At 42.7% G+C, this 26786-nt stretch overlaps 1 protein-coding gene across 1 annotated transcript in view; it reads left to right on the plus strand.

Moving 5' to 3' along the window:
* Positions 1–26786, plus strand: part of LOC132816968 (von Willebrand factor A domain-containing protein 3B-like) — a 135897-nt gene that overhangs the window by 47584 nt on the left and 61527 nt on the right. The window contains exons 9-14 of the mRNA XM_060826995.1: positions 306–473; positions 5088–5242; positions 11361–11499; positions 14170–14301; positions 18578–18676; positions 24972–25154. Of these exons, the coding sequence (XP_060682978.1) occupies positions 306–473; positions 5088–5242; positions 11361–11499; positions 14170–14301; positions 18578–18676; positions 24972–25154 (876 nt within the window). The remainder of the gene's footprint in view (positions 1–305; positions 474–5087; positions 5243–11360; positions 11500–14169; positions 14302–18577; positions 18677–24971; positions 25155–26786) is intronic.

Genomic DNA, 26786 nt, shown 5'->3' on the forward strand with positions numbered 1-26786 from the left:
TTTGTGAAGTCTTTGTGTCTTGGTTGGTAGTGTCTCGGTTGCTAGTTGGTAGTCTTGGATGGCCAACTAGACTCAAGGACTTGATTGTTATGCAAGGGATGTTCATGATATAGTCCAGCAGGTTGTCCTCTAGCTTGTAACACATTCCGACATTCCACACCATTCTCCAAGAAGAGATAGGGGTGTGAGGATATGCTAAGCAAAACGACAACTCTTGCTGGGTGATCTGAATTGACCTCATAATTTTGTTGTCTTGTTTTACTTTTTTGCAACAAAAAGTCTCTGATCATCAGCCAGTGACACAGACAAACTCAGAGGACTGCATAACTTCAAAGAAATGGCTTGAAAAGTATGGATTGAAGGTGCGGAGATTATCTTTCTACGATGCCCTTGCGGATTGTGCTTTTCGACATTCTGATGGTGTAGTGGATATAAAAGGGAAGCCTGTGAATGAAAACCTGCAGACTGATGCAGTAAGTGATACTTCAAAATTAATTTAAAAGCAGTTAATTGCAATGTAGATTGAAGTCAAAGTTTCCATTAATTACTGGAAATGTAATTTTAGATCTTTTAAAAATTGTTATAATTTGTTCCTATCTTTCTCAAAACTCGTGTTTACTTCCCTCCAATCAGTTTGCACCCTTGGTAGAGTACTGCATCAGTTCTTAACAAAATCTAACATAGTATCAAGTTAAAAATCACACAACACCAGGTTATAGTCCAACAGGTTTAATTGGAAGCACACTAGCTTTCGGAACGATGCTCCTTCATCGGGCGATAGCGGAGGGCTCGAGGTGTTACGATCGAGCCCTCTGCAATCGCCTGATGAAGGAGCGTCGCTCCGAAAGCTAGTGTGCTTCCAATTAAACCTGTTGGACTATAACCTGGTGTTGTGTGATTTTTGCTGCAAATGTGTTGCTGGTCAAAGCACAGCAGGTTAGGCAGCATCTCAGGAATAGAGAATTCGACGTTTCGAGCATAAGCCCTTCATCATGATTTTTAACTTTGTACTCCCCAGTCCAACACCGGCATCTCCAAATCATAACATAGTATTCTTTGTGACTGTGACCGAGGGAAACTTTCTCTCCTTGTTTTTCTCCACTTGTCTGCAGCTTTTTGCGTGTTTGAGCCCAGCATCCTCCTCGGTTGCCACTCCATTGATATGCAGCTGCTTCCCCGGTTCCATTCTTACCCGCCTCATTGTAGCCAGAGAATTATTTGCAAAGGATTCTCTTCCTCCTCTTGCAGTGTTATCTTTGGTATCCCCTAAAAATCACTCCTTGGCATCCTCCTAGCTCCCCTGGCCTTTCTGCAACACAATCAGGAAAGCACGGAATTAGTTTTCAAGTGTAGGCTAATAACAGCCAACTCGACCTCATCGCCACCTCGCTTGACTTTTCCACTTAAGTTATCAGACTGCTTATCTGACATCCAGCTCAAGAGCAACAAACGTTTCCTTCCGCCCTATTTTGGGAAAACTGAAGCCATTGTTTTCAACCACGCTCCAAACTAGCTACCGTTGCCACTTCTGGCAGCAGTCCGAGGTTAAACCAGTCTGCTTTCAATCTTAGTTCATACTTGATTTGAGGTCGTCTTTCAACTTCATATCTTACCGTCATTGAGATTGCCTGTTTCCACCTCCATAAGAGTTTCCTGGACTTGCCGCAGTATCAGCTCATCCGCTGCTGAAACATTTATTCAGGACTTTGTTGTATCTGGATTTGCAACTCTAATACGCATCTGGTCGGTCTTGCATGCTGTACCATTAAGATCATCCACAGCCTTTCTTCCTTAATCTTAAGTCACACCCAGAATCATTGGGCTGTTTCTCCTGTACTTGTAGACCTGCATTGGCTCTCAGAACATAGAACAGTACAGCGTAGGAATGGGCCCATCAGCCCACGTTGATGTGCCAAACATGACGTTAAGTTAAACTAATCCCTTCTACCTGCCTTTGGTCCATATCCCTCCATTTTTTGCAATATTCATGTGCTTATCCAGAAGTTCCTGGAACACCCTTATCATAGCTGCCTCCTTCACCACCACGGCAGCTCATTCCAGACTGTGTGAAAAACTTGTCCCGCACATCTCCTTTGAACTTTCCCTCTCTCACCTTAAATATATGCCCCCTAGTATTAGACATGTCAACTCTGGGAAAAAAAAAGTTCTGATCATCAACCCTATTTTATAATTTTATAATTTGGACGTGCCAGTGTTGGACTGGGGTGTACAAAGTTAAAAATCACACAACACCAGGTTATAGTCCAACAGGTTTATTTGAAAGCTCCTTGAGCAGGTGGTTGTGCTCTGAAAGCTCATGCTTCCAAATAAACCTGTTGGACTATAACCTGGTGTTAAGTGATTTTTAACTTTATAATTGTATAGATTTCTATCAAGTCTTCCCTCAGTCTCTTCCCCTCTAGAAAAAACAACTTGGATTTTGATAGCCTCTCCAATATAGCCCATACCCTCTAATCCAGGCAGCTTCTTGGTAAACCTCTTCTGCACCCTCTCCAATGCCACCACATCTTTCCTGTAATGTGCTGACCTGCAATATTCTTAACCAAAGATTGTAAAACTGCTCTTGTTCAAGCAACATCCTGATTTTTCATTTTAATTTTACATTAGCAACTTTCGCCATTAGTCCTAATTTAGCTTTATACATTTCTGTTTGAATGTACGCATCATTTCCTGCATAACAACAAGAATGATAATTCAAAAGTACTTCATTGGTTGTAAGGTTTTTTGAGACATCCAGTTGTGATGAAAGGTGCTATATAAATGCAGGGCCTTTAATTTCTTTTGAATTGATGCACACAACCACCATCGAGTAGTTCACCAGCTGGTGGAGTGAACCAGTGTTTTACTGCCCTCTGGTGATCCAAATTGTCCAAACTTTCAAATCGGATGCTACAAATGTTGAGTTAGGATATCATGAAAGTTCCAGAATGATTACATTACTTCATAGGGCCTTTTGGCCTATTACATCTATGCCCGCTCTCTGCATGTGCAATTCAGCTGGACCTGCTCCCCTGCAACTTCTTCTGCAGGTGTTTTCTATCCTCTCAAGGATAAAATACCGTCCTCCTTAGTGTTTGATGGAGGTATTTTGAAACATAGGGGAGGAGTAGCTATACATACTCAGTTTGTATATATAGTAAAATCAATTCAGAGCACATTGTAGATGTTTCCTGGGATCTAGTATAAATCACTTTTGTCTGGGTTTCGATAAATCTCCTGTAATGAATATGGTTGAAGAACAACGGGCACAGTTCAGAATGAAGACCTGGGCACAATGAGTAGCAGAGGAACCACTATCAGGCCAATATGACAATGCATTTTTCTCCTTGATCACTGTAAGGAATCAGCAATTCCTTTTTTCCACTTGTTGGGATGGACACCTTGCCTTTAATGTGGGCAAGTAAAGGATATGTTTCTTTGATGAATTTAAGGTTAAGCAAATTACTTTCCACTTTGCAGCAGTGATGAAGGGATATGCCCAGAGTTAAAATCTGCCTGCAAAGTCAAGCAGATTGACACATCCTCCTTCAGCTTTTGCACTGTTTGGTTGGGCCTGAAGTTCATATGTAATTCAGTAAAGGTGGCGAGCAACCCTCTGGCCCAGATATTCCGATGGCCAGATAGTCTTTGGAGCAGTGTAGACTGAAAGTTACGCATTGGGATTGTGTGGAGATCTCAGACACTGCTGACTTTCTGTGAGTTGCTTGACAAATTGAATTTTCTGATAGGTGATTCTCCTGTGTCTGAAGCCCTTGGAAAATGTTTCCTAAAGTCACAGTGCTCACATAGTTATGACTCAATTCAGTTTAATAGTTAGCGTCAGAGGATTAAAAACCTAATCTAATTCCTGGATAGCTATTAAAATGAGCGCTAATGAGCTCACTGATATCCCCAGAGTTGACTGGCACGTTGCCCCCAAAGTTCCGGACTCTAAGACCCCACTCCCTACCCATGACATGACACCATTTGCCAATCCACCAGAACTGAGACTTACCCATGAGTTATCACACCCTTACCTGACTCAACTTAACATTTTCCCTTCCCATTGGAGTTGGCATCCTCTGACTCAATCTAACAGCATCACCTCTGACACCCAGCTCGACCTGATAAACCCATGGCCTCAACACACTGGACCCCCTCCCCCCAGATACACCTGCCCCACCCTCCTGTACCCCTCTATCCCCAACCCTTCATAAACACTCACTCACCTACCTGACAATCTACTCACCTCACCCACTTGGCTCTCTATCTCCTTATTTACCTGCCACACTACCCTCCGTGCCTATCCACCTGGCATCCTACCCATCTCACTTAACATTTCACACCTTTCCTCAGTTGCTAACAGATGGGTTTTGGGACCTTTAACTCATATAACTCCTGAACTTTGGCAGTAAGTGTCATAGAAAGGGGGAGTGTCTTGTCCTGCAGTGCCAGTCTTGTGCTGATTTTGCCTTGGAGTTAGTGATGCTTGCAATGTGGGGTTGATGCCTACAGTCTGAGTTCAATTCCTACACTGGCTGAGGTTATCATTGAAGGATTCTCCTTCTCAACCTCTCCCTGAGCTATGGTAGCCCTCAGGTTAAACCACCACCACTCTCTAACAAGAGTAGGACTATGGTGACCTTACCTTTATTTCTCCCTGGTTTTCCTCCAGTGTTACACATTCAGAAATGGAATTGTTAGTTGGCTTGAAACTTGGTTTAATACTGGCAATGGGAGATAGGACAGTGATCAGGATATTTACTATTAGATTTTTTCCCCCATTTTAACTGTTAAAATGATTTCAGTAGATAAAAATCAAATTTAACTTATCTTTTATTTCTGCCGATCATTGTCATAAAGCGTCACCTATCAATATTTTAAACTATAGTTGAGACCTGATGGGGAAGCTGCAAAAATACTTGGTTCCATTACACTGAAGACTGTGAACTGAGGTCATTCCTTTGGTTCAGTAAAGCACTGAATCTGAAGACTGTCAGACCAGTCATGTCGCTATGGGTGTTAGGTCTTCATTCCACTAACACTGTACTGATTGAAGATTTATTTTAAAACTTCCATTTGAACAGGAAACTAGAGTGAAACTGGTGAATGCCAAATACTGTGGCCGCTTTGCACACACTCGCTGGAAGAACGGCTCTGTAATGCATGTTTACATAACTGCAGAGAAACGCAAACAGTACAAACAGAGAATGAAGACTGCATTGGACCAGATCCAAAGGAGGTAAGATTGAAACCTGGACCTGGTATTGGATGAGGATATTTCAGATGCTGTGCTTAATATCAGTGTTGCAGTTTTAAATTGGATATAATGCGTACTGAAACTGGTGATCAGCTCAGGTGTATGCTTGTAAAGGAAAATTATTGCAGTGCAGGAGGAGGCCTTTTGGCCCATCATTCCTGCACCAGCAAATCTCTAATTACACATAAACAATTGGCTTCAGTCCTATCCTTCACCAAGTGGCTTTCTGGAATAGAACACACACAGACACATCACTTACCTGTGACCTAGGTGACTGTGCACTTGTGGTACTTCGTAGCCTGTCATTCCAGCAGCTGCCACAGCCCTCTCCACCTCTTTGGCTCTGTTGAGCACTAGAGCTGCCTGCTGCTGGTTGGCTGGCAGTTGTCAGGAGTTGAGACCTCTGCCCACTCTCCCAAAGTCTTAATACTTGAATGGCCACTGCTGGCATTGCAGCTGCTGGTTGGCTCGTAGTTGAGTTTGGCATTCCCAAGAAAAGAGGCAGTGGGGTTGTGGGAGTTGGGGGAGGGTAAATTAGCGAGGGAGGGCGGTAGTAGTGGTCAGCAAGTGAGACCCGAGATACCTCAACGAGATTCTGCTGGAAGCACAGGTATTTAGATCTAGTGACAGTGGAAAAAAACAATATGTAGTTGAGATTTAATTTTCTGGGGGCTATCAACTGACCCTTGCCCTGAGGATACCCGTCAGAAAGAGTCTTTCACATTTCAAGGAGGCTGCTTGCTAAGCTTCATCCACAGATTCCCAACTGGGAACAGGCTTTGAAATTTTTCTTTGGCAGTCAGCCAGCCTTTTCTGCAGACTTCCAGCTGGGGGAGTGGTCTATAAATGTTATACTGGGCTGTCAGTCACCGTCATCTGTATGTTACGCCGTTTCTCCCTATTCCCCACAATCTGATTTTTAGTTCATAAATAATTGGCTAGTTGTTGATTCACTTTTGCAAATTTCATTCTTGTACTTCACTCAAACTTATTGTTGGTTTTGGTGTTTTTTTGCCCATTCTGCACAAGTCAGTTTAAAGGGGATTTTCTCACTACTTGCTAATTTTGTTTTGTTAATTTTCTCTCTTTATACCACAGTGTTCTCTGAAGAGCACCTTCATAATGTCTCCCTCCCTCTCATTTTGCATTCACCCCTCCCACCCATTAAACCCTCTTTAACATTCGGATGTTCCTCCTTTTTATGAAATTTTATTGCTTCCTCAACAAGTAATCACGTGATGCATTCATTCCTTTCACGCCATTCCATGTCAACAGCCTCATACTAAAAATCAGTCTTTCATGTGATCTGGGCATCACTGACAAGACCAATATTACTTTCCCATCCCTAATTGCCCTTGAACCTAAACGCTCAGCCTTTTCGGTCAGCCTCATTGCTGTCGGTTTGGAGTCACTTGTAGGCCAGATCAGTTCAGGACAAAAGATTTCCTTCCACAAAGGGCCAAATGGATTTTGAAAACGTGATGGTTTCTATATCACTGTTACTGAGACTAGTTTTCTACTTCAGACTTGATAACTGAATTTGAATTCTACTCGCCACGATAGTGAAATTTGAACCTGTGTCCCCATATAGTGTGGCAACACCATATAAAACTTTTCACTGTATTTTGAAATGAAAAACATGTGACAATAAAATAAATCAAATCGAATCAGACCACTAGTCTAGATCTTTGCATTGCTAGTCTTGTGACTTTACACTACACCACCATCTCCTCCTTCCTATCCTCAAACTTGAAGCATGCTGCCTGAGCTGCTGTGCTCTTCCAGCACCACTGATCCAGAATCTGGTTTCCAGCATCTGCAGTCATTGTTTTTACCTTGTTAATTTTAACCCTACTGCGAATCTTCTTGCAAGGATGCCTGCCTTGAAGAAGTTTTCCTCCTCTCTCTACAAGAATCTCAGGGAGTCCCTCTCCCACTGCAACTCCCAGGTCATTTCCTCTGCCCTGAAGCTCTTCAACCATGTCGTGAAACAAACTCGCTACCACAGCCACATTTGCTTCTCCTTTTCCACCTGTCCACTCCACCCTCTCCTCCCTGACCTATCGCCTTCATCTCCTCCCCCACTCACCCATTGTACTCTATGCTACTCTCTCCCCACTCCCAACCTCCTCTAGCTTATCTCTCCATGCTTCAGTCTCTCTGCCTTTATTCCTGATGAAGGGCTTTTGCCCGAAACGTCGATTTCACTGCTCCTTGGATGCTGCCTGAACTGCTGTGCTCTTCCAGCACCACTGATCCAGAATCTGGTTTCCAGCATCTGCTGTCATTGTTTTTACCTCGCATCCATATATTAGTCTAGCTTTCTAAACATTTTGTTTCCATCTATAATACATTCAACTCCAAGATCATGTAAACTCCACCTCCCATCTTCTTGATGATAAATCTGTCATTAATACGCCCATGGCTCAAATTCCTGCCTTAGGAAGTGTTGATTGTTGGATACTTGGCAACAAAAGCACAATCATCTCCCACAGTCCATGCTGGCAAGCAGTAGGAGTAGGCCATTCGGCCCCTCGAGCTGCTACGCCGTTCAATAGAATCATGAATGATCAGACATTTCTCACATCCACTTTCCTGCCTTTTCCACATCATCGTTGATTTGCCTACTGCTCAAGAATCTAATACGACTGATGCTCATGCCATTAAAACAATAACAACAACAATGGCCTGAGGAGCTGTATAATGGATGGAAGCCAAAAAAAGACATTAGGATATGTGACTTCAGGCTTGGTCAAAGAGGCAGGATTTAAGAAAGATCTTAAAGAGTATAGAAAGGGAGGAAGGAATTCCCAAATATGGAGCCTGAGAGGCTAAAACAGTGCTATTAATACTAGGCAACATCTCACTGACGACTGTGAATTGAGGTCATTCCTTTAGTTCAGTAAAGCACTGAATCTGAAGCCTGTCAGACCAGTCAAAGAATGTCATGTCGCTATGGGTGTTGTGTCTTATTCCACTAACACTGTACTGATTGAAGATTTATCTTAAAACTTCCATTTGAACAGGAAACTATCAATGGGGAAAGGGAAAAGTGATGCGCAGTACTAACTGGAAAATGTCTGATGGTCATACTGAAAACTTGAACTGCGGAACTAGCCATGCCCCTATCCACATTGTTCCAGTGCAACTACAGCATTGGCATCTGTTCAACAACAGTATGTCCTGTCCATAAAAGCAGGATCTGTTCGCCGAGCTGGGAATTTGTGTTGCAGACGTTTTGTCCCCTGTCTAGGTGACATCCTCAGTGCTTGTGAGCCTCCTGTGAAGCACTTCTGTGTTGTTTCCTCTGGCATTTATAGTGGTTTGTCTCTGCTGCTTCCGGTTGTCAGTTCCAGCTGTCCGTTGCAGTGGTCGGTATATTGGGTCCAGGTCAATGTGCTTATTGATTGAATCTGTGGATGTGTGCCATGCCTCTAGGAATTCCCTGGCTGTTCTCTGTTTGGCTTGTCCTCTAATAGTAGTGTTGTCCCGGTCGAACTCATGTTGCTTGTCATCTGAGTGTGTGGCTACTAAGGATAGCTGGTCGTGTCATTTCGTGGCTAGTTGGTGTTCATGGATGCGGGTCGTTAGCCGTTGTAACATCAATATAGTAAATATTTTATATATAAATAGTACTGATTACACATGTTACATACGAGCATGTCAAACACCTGTGACCTTGGGAGTCTAAGTAATAGGTATCATTGAGACCTTTGGGTCTACTGGGCTTTGTTCTGGGCCTTTTGGATTATTAGTCTAGGGCTATAAGTGCACACTTAAATTGTCTGCTTAAAACCAAATCGAAGATCACCTTAGATCTCATTCCATACTCTAGCCATCACTTAGAGTCATACAGTCATAGAGATGTACAGCATGGAAACAGAAGCTTCCGTCCAACTCGTTCATTCCAACAGATATCCCAACCCAATCTAGTGCCACCTGCCAGCATCCAGACCATATCCCTCCAAACCCTTCCTATTCATAAACCCATCCAAATGCCTCTTAAATGTTGCAATTTTACCAGCCTCCAACACTTCCTCTGGCAGCACATTCCACACATGCACCACCCTCTGCATGAAAAGGTTGCCCCATAGCTCTCTTTTATACCTTTCCTGTCTCACCCTAAACCTATGCCATCTAGTCTGGACTCTCCCATCCCAGGGAAAAGACTTTGTTTATCCATGCTCCTCATGATTTTATAAATCTTTATAAGGTCACACCTCAGCCTCTGACGCTCCAGGGAAAACAGCCCTAGTCTCTTCAACCTCTCCTTATAGCTCAAATACTCCAACCCTGGCAACATCCTTGTAAATCCTTTTTGAAGCCTTTCAAGTTTCACAACATCTTTTCGATAGGAAGGAGACCAGAATTGCACACAATATTCAAACAGTGGCCTAACCAATGTCCTGTACAGCCGCAACATGACCTCTCAATGCATGTACTCAATACTGTGACCAATAAAAGAAAGCATACCAAATGCCTTCTTCACTATCCTATCTATTTGTAACTCTACTTTCGATGAGCTATGGACCTGCATTCCAAGGTCTCTTTGTTCAGCAACGCTCCTTAAGTCCTTACCATTAAGTGTATAAGTCCTGTTAAGAATTGCTTTCCCAAAATTAAACTCCATCTGCCACTCCTCATCCCATTGGCCCATCTGATCAAGATCCCATTGTAATCTGAGGTAACCTTCTTCGCTGTTCTCTGCACCTCAAGTTTTGGTGTCATCTGCAAACTTACAACTATACCTCTTTGATCACATTAAATCATTTATATAAATGATGAAAAGTAATGGACCTAGCACTGATCCTTGTGGCACTCCACTGGTTGTAGGCCTCTAACAACCACCTGTCTTCAACCTTCAAGCCAGCTCTGTATCCAAATGGCTAGTTCTCCCTGTATTCCATGAGAACTAACCTTGCTAACCAGTCTCCCAGGGCAAACTTGTCGAACACCTTAGTGAAGTCCATATAGATAACGTCAACCGCTCTGTCCTCATCAATTCTCTTTGTTATATCTTCAAAAAAACTCAATCAAGTTTGTGAGACATGATTTCCCATGCACAAGGCCAATAATGGAAATCATACCAAATGCCTTCTTCACTATCCTATCTACCTGTGACTCTACTTTCAAGGACCCATGAACCTGCACTCCAAGGTTTCTTTGTTCAGCAACACTCTCTAGGACCTTACCATTAAGTGTATAAGTCCTGTTGACTATCTCTAATCAGTCCTTGCTTTTCCAAATACATGTAAATCCTGTCCGTCAGGATTCCCTCCCAACAACTTGACCACCACTGATGTCATGCTCACTGGTCTATAGTTTTCTGGCTTGTCCTTACCATCTTTCTTAAACAGTGGCACCACGTTAGCCAACCTCCAGTCTTCCGCCACCTCACGTCTATCAATGATACAAATATTTCAGCAAGTGGCCCAGCAATCACTACCCTAGCTTTCCACAGAGTTCTAGGGTACACCTGATCAGGTCCTGTGGGATGTATAAAATTATAATTTATGATTTTTTTTGTGGTTTCCTTCTTTTTTGCTTATACGTTTACTTGCAGTTTGTGATTTCATGTGACCTAATTTTTTTTTCGACCAATGTCCATTGGCCTATGTGATCTATTTCTGCACCACTAGGTACAGAACTGCCTAGGGGCTCTTAAACATTGTCAAATTTGGCTTCCTCCCCACTGCAGCACTAACCTGGGATAGTCTGCTTCAATAAAAAAGGAAATTCAGGGATAGTGTTGTGCTCCCATTCTATCTCAGTTGCATATTGAATTATCACGGTCCTTGCTGTATATAAAACTGCTATGACTAACTGAACCATTCAAAATGATGACCGTTTTCACCCATACTGGCAGTACACTTGGTATTCAAGTTGATTCCAGTTTTTGCAGAGATCTTTCAAGGTGTCAAAGATGAATGCATCTATCAATGTCAATAGTACTTGTAATAGATACTCAATTGTCTTTGTATCCAGAACTGTATGGACAAACTCTGTTCATCGTTGCACCTAAGTAAATAATGGAACATGTCATAGATTGTAAAGTTCATTTGTGCTAAATTATTCTTCTGGTTTCGTTCTTTGTTCATAGAATTGACTGGCTTCAGCAGGGGAGTAGGGAGCTCTTTGGGACTATAATTGAGGATCAGATTTACATCCTAATTGACACTTCTCAATCCATGGAAGATAAAATGGAGATGGTGCAAAGAAAGATCTTTCAACTCATGCAGGTTTATTACTTCAAAGTTCTGGCTTTTTTGACATTTTATTTCTATGTTAAGAAGCATTTTTTAAAAAATTTAGCTACATATTATTAGTTCAATGATTTGGTCCAATGTAATATTTCATGACAAATCCTCTAAATGTTGATTTAATACAGTGAGACGTGCTGCCCGATCAACAGTTTTCCATTCAATAGCCCTAGGGACGTTGAAGGTTCCAGCTTCTAAGGGGATTTGTATTGCAAATCACTTGCAACAAATCACTTTGCTAATTACTAGTTCTAGTCCATTAAGGCCGTGTTGTCATGAAAATTGAATTTGTTCAGCCAATTTCTGGAGGACATTTGAGAGAAGCTCTACGTTAGTTATCGCTCCAATATAAGGCTGTTGTTTACAATATAAAGAGTGAATATGCTGTGTGTGATATAAAAGAAATGTTCTAACCCAACACTGGTGGAATGACTTAGTCCAAGCACATGAACATTTGGAATTTTAGCATTTATTGCTAAAGGGATCGCATATAAAAGTAGGGAAGTGTTGCTGCAACTGTGCAAGGTATTAATGAGACCATACCTGGAGTAATGAGTACAGTTTTGGTCCCCTTACTTGAGAAGGGATGTAGTTGCATTGGAGTCTGTTCAGAGGAGATTCACTGGATTGATTCCTGAGATGATGTGTTTGTCTTATGAAGAAAGATTGAGCAGTTTATGCCGATTCTCTCTGAAACTTTGAAGAATGAGAGGAAAGCTAAAAGGGGATTGACAAAGCAGTCGTAGAAAAGATGTTTCCTCATGAGGGGCACGCTAGAACAAAACATCTGGGTTCTAAGGTAAGAGGTAGCAGACTTAAAACCAAGATGAGAAGAAATTAATTCTCTTAAAAGGTCGTGAATCTGTGGAATTCACTATTCCAGAGTGTGGTGGATGTGCCATCTATTATCTATAAGCAGAATCTTCCGGTGACCTGAGCGATGTGGGTCATCACTAGATTGTGGCAGAATCACAAGACAAGTCCAGCGAGGCTTATCTTGACATCAGAAGGGACACCCTCTATTTTGTATGGTGAGCTATGAGGCAAGTTTCTCATTGTGAAGTTTCGATTAAGGGAGATGTTAACTTGTTAAAAGCCTTATTAATGCTACAGCTCACCTTATTAACATTGAGCTTCCTATCTTATCATATGTGCCAAACAAGCGAGGCGTGGAGAATCCTTGACTTGGAAGTCAGAACAGGTATCTGGCGATGTCAGCATGATGTTTGCTCCAAAGGACCTGCATGTTGGACACCAACAACCAACATCTCCATGCGCAGCAATCACAAGTGTTCCATGTCCATGTACATTGGCACCTGAGATGTGCCAATGTCTAAGAACCATATTTACAGGATATTTCTCAACTTCAGTGATGCACTTTGGGCTATATATTGCAGCACTCATTGTAACGCTGCAGCAAGGAGACTGTGCACTCAGGGACACACCCCCAGCTCATGGCCTGGACCAGGCTGCATTCTCCAGGCTGTCAGAGCACTCATTCAGTTGAGCCTACCTTTATCCCTACTGCATGCTGCCTTATATTGCCTTGGGGTTTTGACTTTGTGTGCTTTGCCCCCTCAGCCACAACCATCAGACTCACAATACTGATGTAATGCCATGTCATTTAGCACAGTGACAAAAGCTTGTCATTGGTTGTTAGCAGTCCTCAGTCAATTCAATGGAGATAGTCTCCTGTCAGGGGGGCTCCCAGCATGGTCGGTCAGGGGCAGCCTCTGAGACCAGTTTAGGGGCTTGGATGTGGTCAGCAAGCCACTACGGTGTTCAGAATCAGGGTCATCTTCACATAATGGGATGCAGATCTGAACATTAGGCAGCTCACCACCAGTCTTGACTCTTTCAGTCCACTGTGGGCTGTTTTCCCTCTAGAACTTGTGTGAGGTACTACGGGAGGTTAAAGTGGATGACACAGCTATTACTATTGGTGCAGATTGGGTGGTGTTTGGTGGAGTGAGTGTTACTGCAGCTGGAGATCAGATCGGAGTGACAGTGCTTGCTTTGATGCACAAATGACCTTTTAAAGGTGGGACCAGTGTCACAGATGCTGATCAGGTCTGGGAAATCCTGGCCGTGCTGAGTTGTTCTGGGGAATGCTCTTGCAAAGATGAGGATAGAATTGGAGGAGAGGGATGCCTTTGTGGTGTTTAATAACTTGAGTTTAGTAAGGCACAGTGAGAAAAACTCCCAAACCCTATTACAGTGGCACTTAGCTGAAAAAAAGCGTTTCAGTCCATTGTGCCTGTCTGCTTTTAGGGTCCCACAAATCCCTAAGACTGAAATTTGACCTGGATGTCCCAGATTCAGCACCTCCTTTTATATTCTGCTTGATTTTCTTTAAGGGTGTAAAGCTGGGTGTGAACACGTGAACAGCTATTTCATGTTTCTGCCAACAAAAATTTCTGCCAAAAATTTAGTCCCAGGGATTTGTGGGACTTTGAAAGCAGACAGGTCCTTGATTCGTAATGTTGGAAGCACTGAGTGTAAATATCAGCTAAGGTTGGAATATGAGTCTGGAGCGCTCAATCCATGAAGAATTGGATTTAACCATCATGTCTCCAATGTGCTGACGTGTAAAATAACATGGCTGTGTGTCCTCTGAAACATATTTACCGAAATAGTTATTTATTTCAGGAACAACTTCAACACAAGACCAAATTCAATTTTGTAAAGTTTGACTCCAGAGCTGATCCGTGGCAGGAGAAGCTGGCAGAGGTAAATGAAGATAATCTGGAAAAGGCATGGTCTTGGGTTAAAGGCCTCCAGGTAAACATATTTACAAAAATGTTAAACATTCACCTTATTAAAAGTCCAAAAAGACCCTCACCAACTTCTACAGGTGCGCCATTGATAGCATACTGTCTGGTTGCATAATGGCCTGGTATGGCAACTGCTATGCCCAGAACCTGCCAACATCATCAAAGACCCATCACACCCCAATGTGATCTCCTACAGCCTCTTCTGTCAGGCAGAGAATACAGAATCTTGAACACACGCACCAGCAGATCCAGGAACAGCTTCTTCCCGGCCATTATTAGACTGATGAATGGATTCTCCAGCCTTAAATAATGCTGATCTTGCTAACGTTGATCTTGCCTAGTGTATACCCTGTGCAATGTAACCTATATGCCTCTGTCTAAGTCTTTTTGATCTGTACATCCTTGCTTACTATGATCTGCCTGTACTGCTCATAAAACAAAGCTTTTCATTGTACTTCGGTACAGGTGACAATCAATAGATCAATCAATCAAAAGAGTGGGTGCTTATTCTATTGGGGAGTCATCTCAAACTAGAAAACATGAACTCTTTCTCTGTCTTCAAATGCAGCCAAACCTGCTGAGTTTCTTCTGCATTTTCTGTTTATATATCAGAGCTTCCAGTATCTACAGCTGTTTCCTTTTATTCATGTCAACCAGTTTAATTTCAATGACGTAGAATCTTAAAGAAACAGAAGAGAATTAATAGTTACATACAAGTGTGGGTTAATGGGGAAGAGCAGCAAAGATTTATTAAGAGGCAGTCACATATAACTAACTTCCTGGAGTATTTTGAAGCAGTAACAGCGAGAAATGATAAGGGTAATGCTAATAGTATGGTGCACATGAACTTCTAGAAGGTATTCAATCCAGTGCTACATAACAAATTTATCAGCAAAGTTAGAGATCATGGTATACAAAGGACAACAGTAATGTGGATACAAAGTTTGCTGAGTTATGGGAAATAGAAAGTTATTTTTGATGGATATTTTTTGGGTGGGAGGAAGGTTTGTAGTAGAGATCCTCAGTGATCGATACTGGGACACTTGCCTTTTTTGATATATTTAATGATTTAAATCTTGGTGTGCAGTCAAAGTTGTGGATGATAGAAAACTTGTAAGCCCTGTAAACTATGAGGAGGATGGTGTAGATCTTCAAAGGAAGTTGACAGATTAGTGGAGTTGCCAGATAGGAGGCAGATGAAGTTCAATTTAGATAAGTATGAACTGATTAATTTTGGTAGAAAGAATATGGAGAGCGAATGTAAAATAAAGGAGGTGCAGGAGAAAAGGGGCCTAGTTATATGCATATGTAATTCACTAAAGGTGTAGAGAGCAGTTTATAAAACAGATAATATCATAGGTTTTATTAATAGAGGTATATAGTAGATTGAAGAGATTATGCTGAACTTGTATAAGATGCCAGTTGGACCTCAGCTAGAGTATTCTGTGTATGGTTCTGGGTACCACATTATAGAGTGGATGTGAATGCAATGGAGAGTGTGCAGAAGAGATTCACACGAATATGTCCAATGATAAGAAATTTCAGTTATGAGGATATCTTGAAGAAGTTGGAGAGGAAAATGCTAAGACAAAATTTTTCAAAACCCTGAGGGATTTGGGCAGAGTTGATAGGGGAGAAACTGTTCCAACTCATAAAAGGATTGAGAACAGGAAGGCATAGATTTAAAGCAATTAGGAAAATGAAAGAAATGAAAAGGAAGGAAAAACGTTTTCAAGCACTTTGAATGGTTCAAATCTGGAATGCACTGCCTGGAAGTGTGGTGGAGACAGGTTCAATTGAGACATTCAGGAGGGCATTAGATGGTTATATGAATGGAAGTGGTGTGCAGGGGTATAGGAAAAGGACAAGGGAATACTGCAAAGCCATAATACTCATTTGGCAAGCTATTATAGACTGATGGGCTGAAAGGTCTCCACACTGTAACAATTCTATAATTCTGTGTTTACTTTGTGGGCTTCAGCACATTCGGGACTTTCGTGTTGAGAAGTGATGTGTACCGTAATGGACTATCTCATGTGTTGATTGTTAGTGCAAAACAAATCTCTCTCTCACACACACACACACACACACACACACCCCAATTTAAATACTTCCTTGAGATCAGTAGTTACAATTAAAATAATTTTGGAAAGAAATATTTTCCAGGTGTGTGACCTCCAATACCTGGGCCACACATAGTTGCAGTTGAGAACTCTTCTGTTCTGAAATCTCTGCTCTTTTGTCTCTGAGCAGGCCACTTTCCTCCCTTTGGTTATTTATGTTTCTATGCCAATCTTGAACCAACCACTGAGAGGCAGTGTGAGAGTAGCCTGGGTTGAGTGATTTGCTATTTTATTAAACGATTTGCTTTTAAATCCCTGTTCACGCTTCCAGTTAAATAGCATAGAGAGCTTTGTGTCCCGGCTAGTGATGAGTGACTTGAATTCAGATATTAACATTTTGATGTTGCCAGGGTTGGAGGATTTAAGCTATAGGGAGAGGATGAACAGGCTGGGGCTGTTTTCCCTGGCGCATCGGAGGCTGAGGGGTGACATTATAGAGATTTATAAAATCATGAGGGGCATGGATAGGATAAATAGACAAAGTATTTTCCCTCGGCTGGGGAGTACAGAACTAGAGGGCATAGGATTAGGGTGAGAGGGGAAAGATATAAAAGAGACCTAAGGGGCAACCTTTTCACGCAGAGGGTGATACGTGTATGGAATGAGCTGCCAGAGGCTGTGGTGGAGGCTAGTACAATTGCAACATTTAAAAGGCATCTGGATGGGTGTATGAATAGGAAGGGTTTGGAGGGACATGGGCCGGGTGCTGGCAGGTGGGACTGGATTGAGTTGGGATATATATGGGCAGCATGGATGAGTTGGACTGAAGGGTCTGTTTCCATGCTGTACACTTCTATGACTACGTGGAGAGAACTGTCCAGTTCTGATTCTTCACATTTTTATTTGAGCCAGTGCTGTTTAAATTAGCTTAACTTGCGCCCCATAACTTTTGTACTTTGGATTGTTACAGTTGTTTGAAAAATTTGAATTCTATGATATATTCCTAATTAATTCACAGATAACTGTCTACACTTATTCTTGATTATATTGGAGATGTTATATTCAACATGTGGTATTTATTACTTAGCAACTGGCTATGACCATATAACTTAGACCGCTGTAGACAAAGTACAGAGATTCTGGGTTTGAAGTTGTATAAAGTTTAAAATGCTTACTCTTCATTAATGAAGCATTTTTCAATTGTTCCTTCATTAATATTGTGGATGACAACATTTTATTTATCTTTTATTGCTTTTTTTTATTGGAAGATGCCCAGACAGTAATTATCATGTGATCATGCAATTAGCTTTGAGCTGTGCAAAGTGTATGATCTATCTGGCAGACTGGATGTGTTTTTGTTATTTGATATTTTGTATGCTTTTATAGAGGATTGACCCATCAGTTTCAGAATTATTTGAAAGGATCGATAAGGTAGCATCAGCAAGCACACTTTGCAGTTAGCGAACTGAAATTGCTCCCATGATTGTTGTAGTGTTCATTTTTATTTTAGCTGAAAGGTAAATATGGCTTTAATTTTGAAATGTGCAGAATCCATTTTTCTCCCTCCCTCTCGTGAAAGCGCTGACTTTCATTGAAGGCCATTCCACAGGTTCTGAGTAATTGGTCGTATGGTGGCTGCTAGCAGTCAATTCGCTTGACCCTAAAATCAGCAGACTTCCACACGTGTGCGTGTTCCAGCTGGTGATGCTGGATAGCAATGGTCAGGTTCTCAGATTATCTTCCCTGTGCCTTGTCTGACATGTTGTATAATTGATGTTCAGTCTGAAACAAGCTAACTCAGCCTAATGCAAGATCACACAATCTTTTTTAAAGAAAGATGGAAAGGGAATTGAGTTGCTTGGCCCTTGTGGCCCAGTTCACAGTCTGAATAAAACCCACAAGCTATAGTTTAGATGTGACTGCACTAACACATTTTAGAATAGTGAATTCTCCATCTCAGTGCTGCCACCTTGGGGATGCATTCATTAGGTGCTTCTGCATACATATGGGTTTAATCAAGGTGGCCCCAACTTTGTTGCAATAACTTTAGTGGAAAGTGCAGGTAACTTGGTGATTTTGCTTCACCAACGACAAAGTTAGAACATGGCACTGGAAAGATCTCTGAGTCGTGCCTCATTTGGATTAATGTGGTTGTGATATTGTCAAATTTCAATTGCTTTTTGAGGCACTCAGATTGAGGAATGCTGTATTTCTCTACAGGTCGGGGGTTCCACAAATACTTTGGGAGCAATACGACTTGCCCTTGCTGATGGTGGGACTCAAGCTGTTTATCTCCTCACCGATGGAAGACCTGACCAGGTATAGTGCTGTACAACAACAAACCCAACATCCTATTTATTGAATAAAATCTGAAGGTGTCAATGTTGCCTCAAGAATAGTGACTTTGTTATTATAATTTCACTGGAGTTTGGAAGAATGTGAGGAAATGTGCAAAACCCAGAATGGTCTTGACAAGGTGGATGTAGAAAGGATGTTTCCTCTTGTCAGGTGAGTGGAGAGCTAGGGGGGATACTGTTGTAAAATTAAGGGTTGTCTTTTGAGGATAGAGATGAGGGAGAGTGTTTTTCTTTCTTAGACCTTGTAACTTTGGAACTCTGTGTCTCAGAAGGCAGTGGAGATGGGGTCATTGAATACTTCTAAGGCATAAGTAGATAGGTCCTTGTAAGGGCAAGGGAATCAAAGGTTATCTGGGCTTTTGGAAATGTGGACTTCAAAACACAAACAGATCAGTCATGATCCTGTTGATTGGCACAGCAAGCTAGAGAGACTGAATGGCCTGCTGCTGCTCCTACTTCATATGTTCATAAGCCTTTCACAATGTTACTCTTTACTGGGAATTCCAGTTGAGTGTCACTCATCTTCATTTGAGAATATCAAATGACAGTAAGAGAAAGTTTGACTGAAAAATAGCTTGCAGTTCCTCATGAGTTTGCAATTTTGAGCTTTGATTGTCCTGTTTCACTTTTGACGATTTGTTCTGAAAGGCAAAATCTGTTTCATTAGATTATGACTAAATGTCTACATCAATTACACTCTACCAACCTATCCCCATATCCTTTGATCCCTTTACTGCTCAAAAATCCAACAATCTTTCTACTGAATTGATACTTACTGACCGAGTGAGTACATTCACAGCTCTGTGGTAGAGAATTCATAACCTTCTGAGTGAAGACATTTCCCTTCATCCCATTCCTAAACATTTGTCTTATTCTGAGTAAAAAATGAGGTCTGCAGATGCTGGATTCGAGTAAAAAATGAGGTCTGCAGATGCTGGATGATCCCCAGTTCTCAACTCTCCAACCAATAAAAACAGCCTCTTACTATGTCACAACATTTAAGGATGTTATGCATTTCAGTGAAATCACCTGTTATTCCTCTAAACTCCACAGGATATTGGCCTGTTGTACTTAAGTCCTCTTATCCCTGGAAACTGGTCTGTATTGTACTTTGACAGCAAATAGCTCCTTTTTTGGATAACAAACTGCACATTGTACCCAATATGTGGCCTCAGCACAACTCCTTTTCATCTCAGCAGGATTTCCTTTTATTTATGCTCCGATAGTAAAGGATCTTGATTTCATATAGATGTTTGTCCAGAAGCCATGCTTTGAGCGATATTTTATGGATCCTGACAGGGATCAAGCTGTTTTGGATCTGGTGATGGGTCATGAAGCAGATTTGATAAATGATGCCAGAATGAAAGATCCTCTGGGAAACAATGACCATAATGTGGTAGAATTTAGCATTCAGTTTGAGAGGGAGAAACTTGGGTCTGAAATAACTGTGCTAAACTAAAAGACAGCTGAGGAACAGCGGTGGGTGTTTAAGAAAATCATTCATTGCTCACAGCAAAGACATATTCCAGTGAGGAAGAAGGATTCTTGGAAGGGAATAAACAACCATGATTAACCAGACAAGTTGGCATAGCATTAAGTGAACAGGTAGCAAAGTTCAGTGGAGGATTATCAGATCAGTCATGATTGCATTGAATAGCAAAGCATAGATCCACGATGTCAGTCTGAGTGGTCTGCTGTGCTGGGCTCTGTGCCATATCCCCTGCCAAAATGGACCTTTACCAGCCCCTAAGAGAAAAATCAATAATAAAAAGCTATTGAACATCTGGAGCTGCTAGAATTGTGATTTGACAGCTCTAAGATCAGGATGAAGGTGAATAAAGGAAAAGGGGCAAAAGGGGTACAGGAAGCAGGGTGCTCCCCTACTGCATTGGGGGTGCCCCTACCCATGGCCCCTTTGGATTTAATGGGGCAGCAGCATTTACTCCCAGAGTTCACTGAGCTCCGAGGAAAGATTGAAGCAGCGGTGGAGCCGATATCTGCTATGCTGAAAAAGCATGAACAGGAGATTTAAACATTAGACTGAAGAATAGAAGCAGTGGAGCAAAGGACCGCGGCATCGGAAACTGTGGCAGAGGTCTTGGGAGGAGGGAATCCAAATGCTGGAAGACCAGGTTCGGGTCCTTCAGGAACAACTGGACGACCTGGAAAACAGCAGTAGAAGAAAAACTTATGGCTCGTGGGTTTCCCGGAGAGTGAGGAAGGCAAGGACCCTTGTTGGTTTCTTGGAGAAGTGGTTCCCAAAGTTCCTGGGGCTGGAGTTGGAGTCGGGCCTGGTGAGTGTGGAGTGGGCCCACCGGATCGCAATGCGCAGGCCCACGCACCTGTGACTCCAGCACTATAAAGAAAATCAGTTAGTGATTGAAACAGCAAGACGACTGGGAAGTGATCCACAGGCTTTAACATACAAAGGCTGAAGAACAATGTTTTTTCAAGACTTCTCAGGAGCCATAATTAATAAGAGAAAGGCATTTGATGAAGTTAAGGGAAAATTAAGGGATCCGAGCATTCCATATTCCTTGAGGTATCCGGCAGTGTGGCATTTCGCTCACGAAGGGACGGTACATAATTTTGATTCAGCAGAAAAGACAAAGGACTTTGTGAACTCTTTGAAATAAAAGACTCGGATTGGGAGTGCAGGGGAAGGGGGAAGGGGCACCATTATGGACAATGATACAGTTTTTCTTTACTTGTTCTGCCCCTTCTTTCTCCTTTCTCCCCTTTTTGTGGTTATCGGTTTTATAGATTTTGTACTGCCTTGCTGTAAAACCTGATTTATTTACCATTTTGGTCAGTTGGTTATTGTCTGGGGTTTTTTTTATTGCTGCTGTCCTTTTGGTTTTGGATTGGGGGTGGCTATACCTGTGGTTAAGATGGATGGAGAAGAGGTGTGGAGTGGGGAGGGTGGGCGTCCATTATTATCTGTCAGCATGTAAATAACTTGTTTTTTTTATCTGTGTATTGCCTGGGACTGGGGCATGATCTGTTGGCAGGAGCAAGGATAGTAGCAAGCATTGGGAAGATTGCCCCCTATGGGCAAGGGGGAGGTCTCTCGTGAATTAGACTTTATTTGGGTGTTTGATAAAGTTAAATGTTAGTTTTTTAGTTGTAATTTTTATAGGAAAGTTTTTAGAGTTTATAGAGTTAATGTCTTTTTCACTCGCCGCACCTCAGATAAGCTTCCTCCTCTTGGGAAACCATGGGCTGCCCTGGATGACATGGCTAGTGATTTGTTCAGGTGGTGCACTTGAAATGTAAAAGGGAGCCATTTCTCCACTAAAAGAAAGAAAATGCTGTCAGGCCTTAGGAAGGAAAGGGTTGACATCGCCCTGCTACAAGAGACGCATTTAACTGGTAAGGAACATCTGAAACCACAGCAGGGGGGTTATGTTAAGGTATTCTTCTCCTCCTTTCACTCCAAGTGTAGAGGAGTGGCTATAGTGGTAAGAAGGAACCTCCCATTCCAGGTAACTGAGCAAAGTAAGGATGAACATGGATGTTTCTTCATTCTTAAAGCTCTAATACATGGAGAAGAGTATGGCGTCCTGAATGTTTATTGTCCACCAGTGCACCCTCTTAAATTTCTAATTGATGCAATTGCTAAATTACTGAGTCTTGGGGAGTGCCTAATAGATCCTGGGGTAGGCAGAGTGCCAAGGGGCCTGGCAGGTATGCCTTCACAATCCAGACAGTTGGTGGACTTGTGTGAGGATTTGAGCTTAGTGGATGTGTGGAGGCATCTCCACTCTAATGGAAGAGACTTTACTTTTTATTCCAACCCACACAAGTGCCACAAGCAAATTGACGTGTTCCTTATGCCATTGGTTTGTTTGGACAGAATGTTGGCATGCGAAACTGGGAATATAACTATGTTGGACCATGCGCCAGTGTATTTAGATGTTGAGATCAAGGGTGGTGGAATGGATGCACAGCATTGGCCCGGTGCACGGGCGCTCTTTCAGTTTGTGTTTTGTATCATTTACAGAAAGGACATGCCTTAGGAGATGCGGAGAGACTCTGTAAGACTTGGAATCGGGAACAAGGAGAGGATATTTCATTAGAAACATGGGAAAATATTTGGGAAAATGTAAAGAAAATCTCAATATATAACAAAGCGCAGACCATGCAATTGAAGATTTTACACAGGGCTCATATGGCACCAGAGAGGCTAGCTACGTTCAAGGGAGGAGAAACTCCAAATGTAAAATTAGTATAGGCACTCTTACACACTGCTTTTGGTCACGTTGTAAGAACCAGAGATACTGGAGTGCTGTGGTAAGGGAGCTGAAGGAAATACTGAGAATTGAAGACAAAGTGGACCCGGTATTTCTTCTTCAGCGGCTACCAACTTTGCCCTCTCTGAGGGAACACGGGAAGAGACTGTGTAACATTCTTAACCAATGTGCAAGGAGGGAAGAACATTTTAATGAATTGGACGTTGGAACCACCCCCCCCAACACCCAGGTCTTATGGGGTGGTGTAGGCTGGTAATGGAGATCTACCCCAAGACTACCTCACAAATATGGTGCACGACAAAAGTCTTTCTGGCCTGGTGCCTCTCCAGTTCTTTGGCTGGGTGCTTGATCAGACATTTCTGTCACCTCTGCGCTGCAGCCCACTGCCTGGTTCCAGTATTTAATGGATCACCTTGGGATTTGAGATGGAATCCTGTGGCACCACCTGCAGGCATCTGTGGTGCCCCCCCCCCCAACTCCTTGTCGTGATATGGCTGACCTGGGAATCCAGAATCTTGACCCTAAAAAAGTTAGAAATAAATGTAGTATTAAAATGTAGTGTTAGTATTAAAATGGTTCAAGGGTCAGTTGTGAATGTGGAGCAAGTGACGGCCATTCACTGGCGGATCTGATTGTAACCTCAAGTCCACATTCCGTCCTGCCCCTGAAAACCTTTCAAGCCCCTTTGCTCAACAATGATCTGCCTACCTTGGCCTTAAAAACACCCGAAGAATCTGCTTCCAGCACCATGTTGAGGAAGAGAGTCCCAAAGGCTCTCAATCTTCTGAATGAAAAGATTTTGCCTCACTTGTGTTTTTCTTTAGAGATGCTCTAGACAGACACGGAGAGGGGATTAAATAATTTTAATAAAGGTCTGTTCCACCTCAACAGCACCTGAGCCTTCTCACCAGATCTGGTGCTTTTCCTGCAGAATCAATTTGGATTGCCAACTCAGTCATGGAGTGGCAGTGACAATCTGACCCTCGTTCATCATTACAGAACAATACAGGAAACAAGAGAGTCCGACCACATCAATCTCTTGGCGGCAGACTGGGTCAAAGAGCAGAAAGGGCTGATAAGAGATTTCTAGCCAAAAGCAGCACATTGTCAACCAGGCTCAATATTGAAGCCAGTTGACTTCCATTGTATAGAGCTGCTTGGTTGATTGCTCTTTTAGTGCAGTGGCAGTGTCTCTACCTCTGGCCCAGGAGGCCTGGATTCAGTCTCAGTGCAAGGAAACTTTGAACCAGTTGATTAGAAATTATCTGGAAGCCTGTGGCTATCCCTTATCCTTGGAAGGTGGCCCACAATTCCTGTCAGCAGCTCTCAGTGGCAGGAGAGGAAGCAGGATCTTTTGACCTCAGATGCACAGTGCCTGATTGAGGGAACTGGCATTGGGAGAGGGACAGGAAGCGGAAAGGGTACTCCCTTGCTTGTGATGGTCCACCAGTCCCTCCCACCCATGACCACCCCACCCCCCACTCCACAAGCACATCCCTCTCAACCCAGCTCCCACACTCACCTTTACTTTGTGTGGGAGGGGGGAATGAACCAGGTCCTCGGGCAGGTTCGTCGCTTCCAGCCGTCTCCCCTTGAAGAGATGGTAATGAGCAGGTGGTGTTCTCTGATTGGCTGGCATCTCTCAATGAGTGTGTCATCCATCACTGGGGACATCAAGGCACAGGGAAGGTCCAATGGTGACCAATTAAGTGCCTGAAAGCTTGAATCCATTGATCTTCCCCATAGAACTCTCCCCATTGGTTTCTTGACAATTAGATGAGACCCAATCGGCCTGACAGAATCCTAACCAATGTCATATTTAAAGTCAAGAGTTATGCATGCTTGTTCAGTTAAATAGCATAATGTTTGAACACTAGTAGGTGCACAGTAACTGACTTGCTCCTCCCTCGAATAGAGGATTCTCATGTTAAGGTAGCACTTTTGTTTTAATGGGTTACTTAAATTAATGGTTAATTTTGCTTTATGTTTTATTATCAAATACAGCCTCCGAAAACCATTATTGCTCAGGTACAGCTCGTCTGCCTGGTCCCTATTCATTGCATTGCATTTAACTGCAATGATGTTGAAGCCAATGAGTTTCTATTTGAGCTTTCCGCGAATACAGGTGGACGGTTCCATTGCTACAGCAGTGATATGACAGTGCCTTCTAACCCTCCGCCATTTCAGGTAGGGAGTTTTCGACACTCAAAATGAAGAAGAATATTTCAAATCCTTGAGTAATATTTCAAATCCTTGTAGTAAGAGTGTCAAATGCGTTTTGATACCGCTGTGATTTTTTAGTTTAATAACTCATATTTACTGGCATTAAATATTGAAAGGTGCTTCACAGGAATGGATGACTCTGAAGCAAAATACCATGGAAGCTAGCAACCTAGAATAACAAAACAAACTCAGCAGCTTCTGTGGATAGAGGGACAGAGAGAGTTCATGGGCAAAATCTCGCACTGCTGCTGGCGTGGGTATCTGCAGGTAGGGGGCAGGGGAACTGAATGATGTAGGAGGCCACAAATCAACTTCGTAATGGTCTGATGAAGCAGAAATGACCATTTCTCAGAGTTTGATGGTGGCTCAAGCTTTGGGAAGCTTTGGGAAATCCACACATTCGTACCTCACACATGTAAATTAAAAAGCCATCTCACCAGAATTGATTGCACATTTCTGTTGTGCAACAGACGAGTCACTGTACTAGAGTCATAGAGATGTACAGCATGGAAACACACCCTTCGGTCCAACCCATCCATGCTGACCAGATGTCCCAACTCAATCTAGTCCCATCTGCCAGCACCTGGCCCATATCCCTCCAAACTCTTCCTATTCATACACCCATCCAAATGCCTCTTAAATGTTGCAATTGTACCAGCCTCCACCACATCCTCTGGCAGCTCGTTTCATACATGTACCACCCTCTGCGTGAAAAGGTTGCCCCTTAGCTCGCTTTTATATCTTTCCTCTCTCACCCTAAACCTATGCCCTCTAGTTCTAGACTCCCCGACCCCAGGGAAAAGACTTTTTTTCTATTTATCTTATCCATGCCTCTCATAATTTTGTAAACCACTATAAGTCATCCCTCAGCCTCTGACGCTCCAGGGAAAACAGCCCCAGCCTGTTCAGCCGTTCCCTATAGCTCAAATCCTCCACCCTGGCAACATCCTTGTAAATCTTTTCTGAACCCTTTCACGTTTCACAACATCTTTCCAATAGGAAGGAGACCAGAATTGCATGCAATATTCCAACAGTGGCCTAACCAATGTCCTGTACAGCCGTAACATGACCTCCCAATTCCTGTAGTCAATGCTCTGACCAATAAAGGAAAGCATACCAAACACCTCCTTCACTATCCTATCTACCTGCGACTCCACTTTCAAGGAGCCATGAACCTGCACTCCAAGGTCTCTTTGTTCAACAACACTCCCTAGGACCTTACCGTTAAGTGTATAAGCCCTGCTAAGATTTGCTTTCCCACAATGGAGCACCTCGCACTTATCTGAATTAAACTCCATCCGCAACTTCTCAGCCCATTGTCCGTAGCTGGAGGTCAAGTGACAAACAGCTATCTTCTCAGCTTTGGGGAGCGTTTTCTAGATCTGTGACAATCCACAGTTGAGGTGAGGACATAAGGCAAAATATATCAGTGCATGGCTGACCAGGGAAGGAAGAAGGCATGGATGGAGATATCTGAGGCACGGAGGAAAGTAAAGAGGGAGGCGGGTCTGAAGCAGGCAGGAACGGAAAGGGTGCAGGAAAATGTAAAGGAAGAGGGGCATAGGTAAAAACAATGACTGCAGATGCTGGAAACCA

Source organism: Hemiscyllium ocellatum, chromosome 6 (assembly GCF_020745735.1).
Source record: "Hemiscyllium ocellatum isolate sHemOce1 chromosome 6, sHemOce1.pat.X.cur, whole genome shotgun sequence".
Taxonomy (NCBI): Eukaryota; Metazoa; Chordata; class Chondrichthyes; order Orectolobiformes; family Hemiscylliidae; genus Hemiscyllium; species Hemiscyllium ocellatum.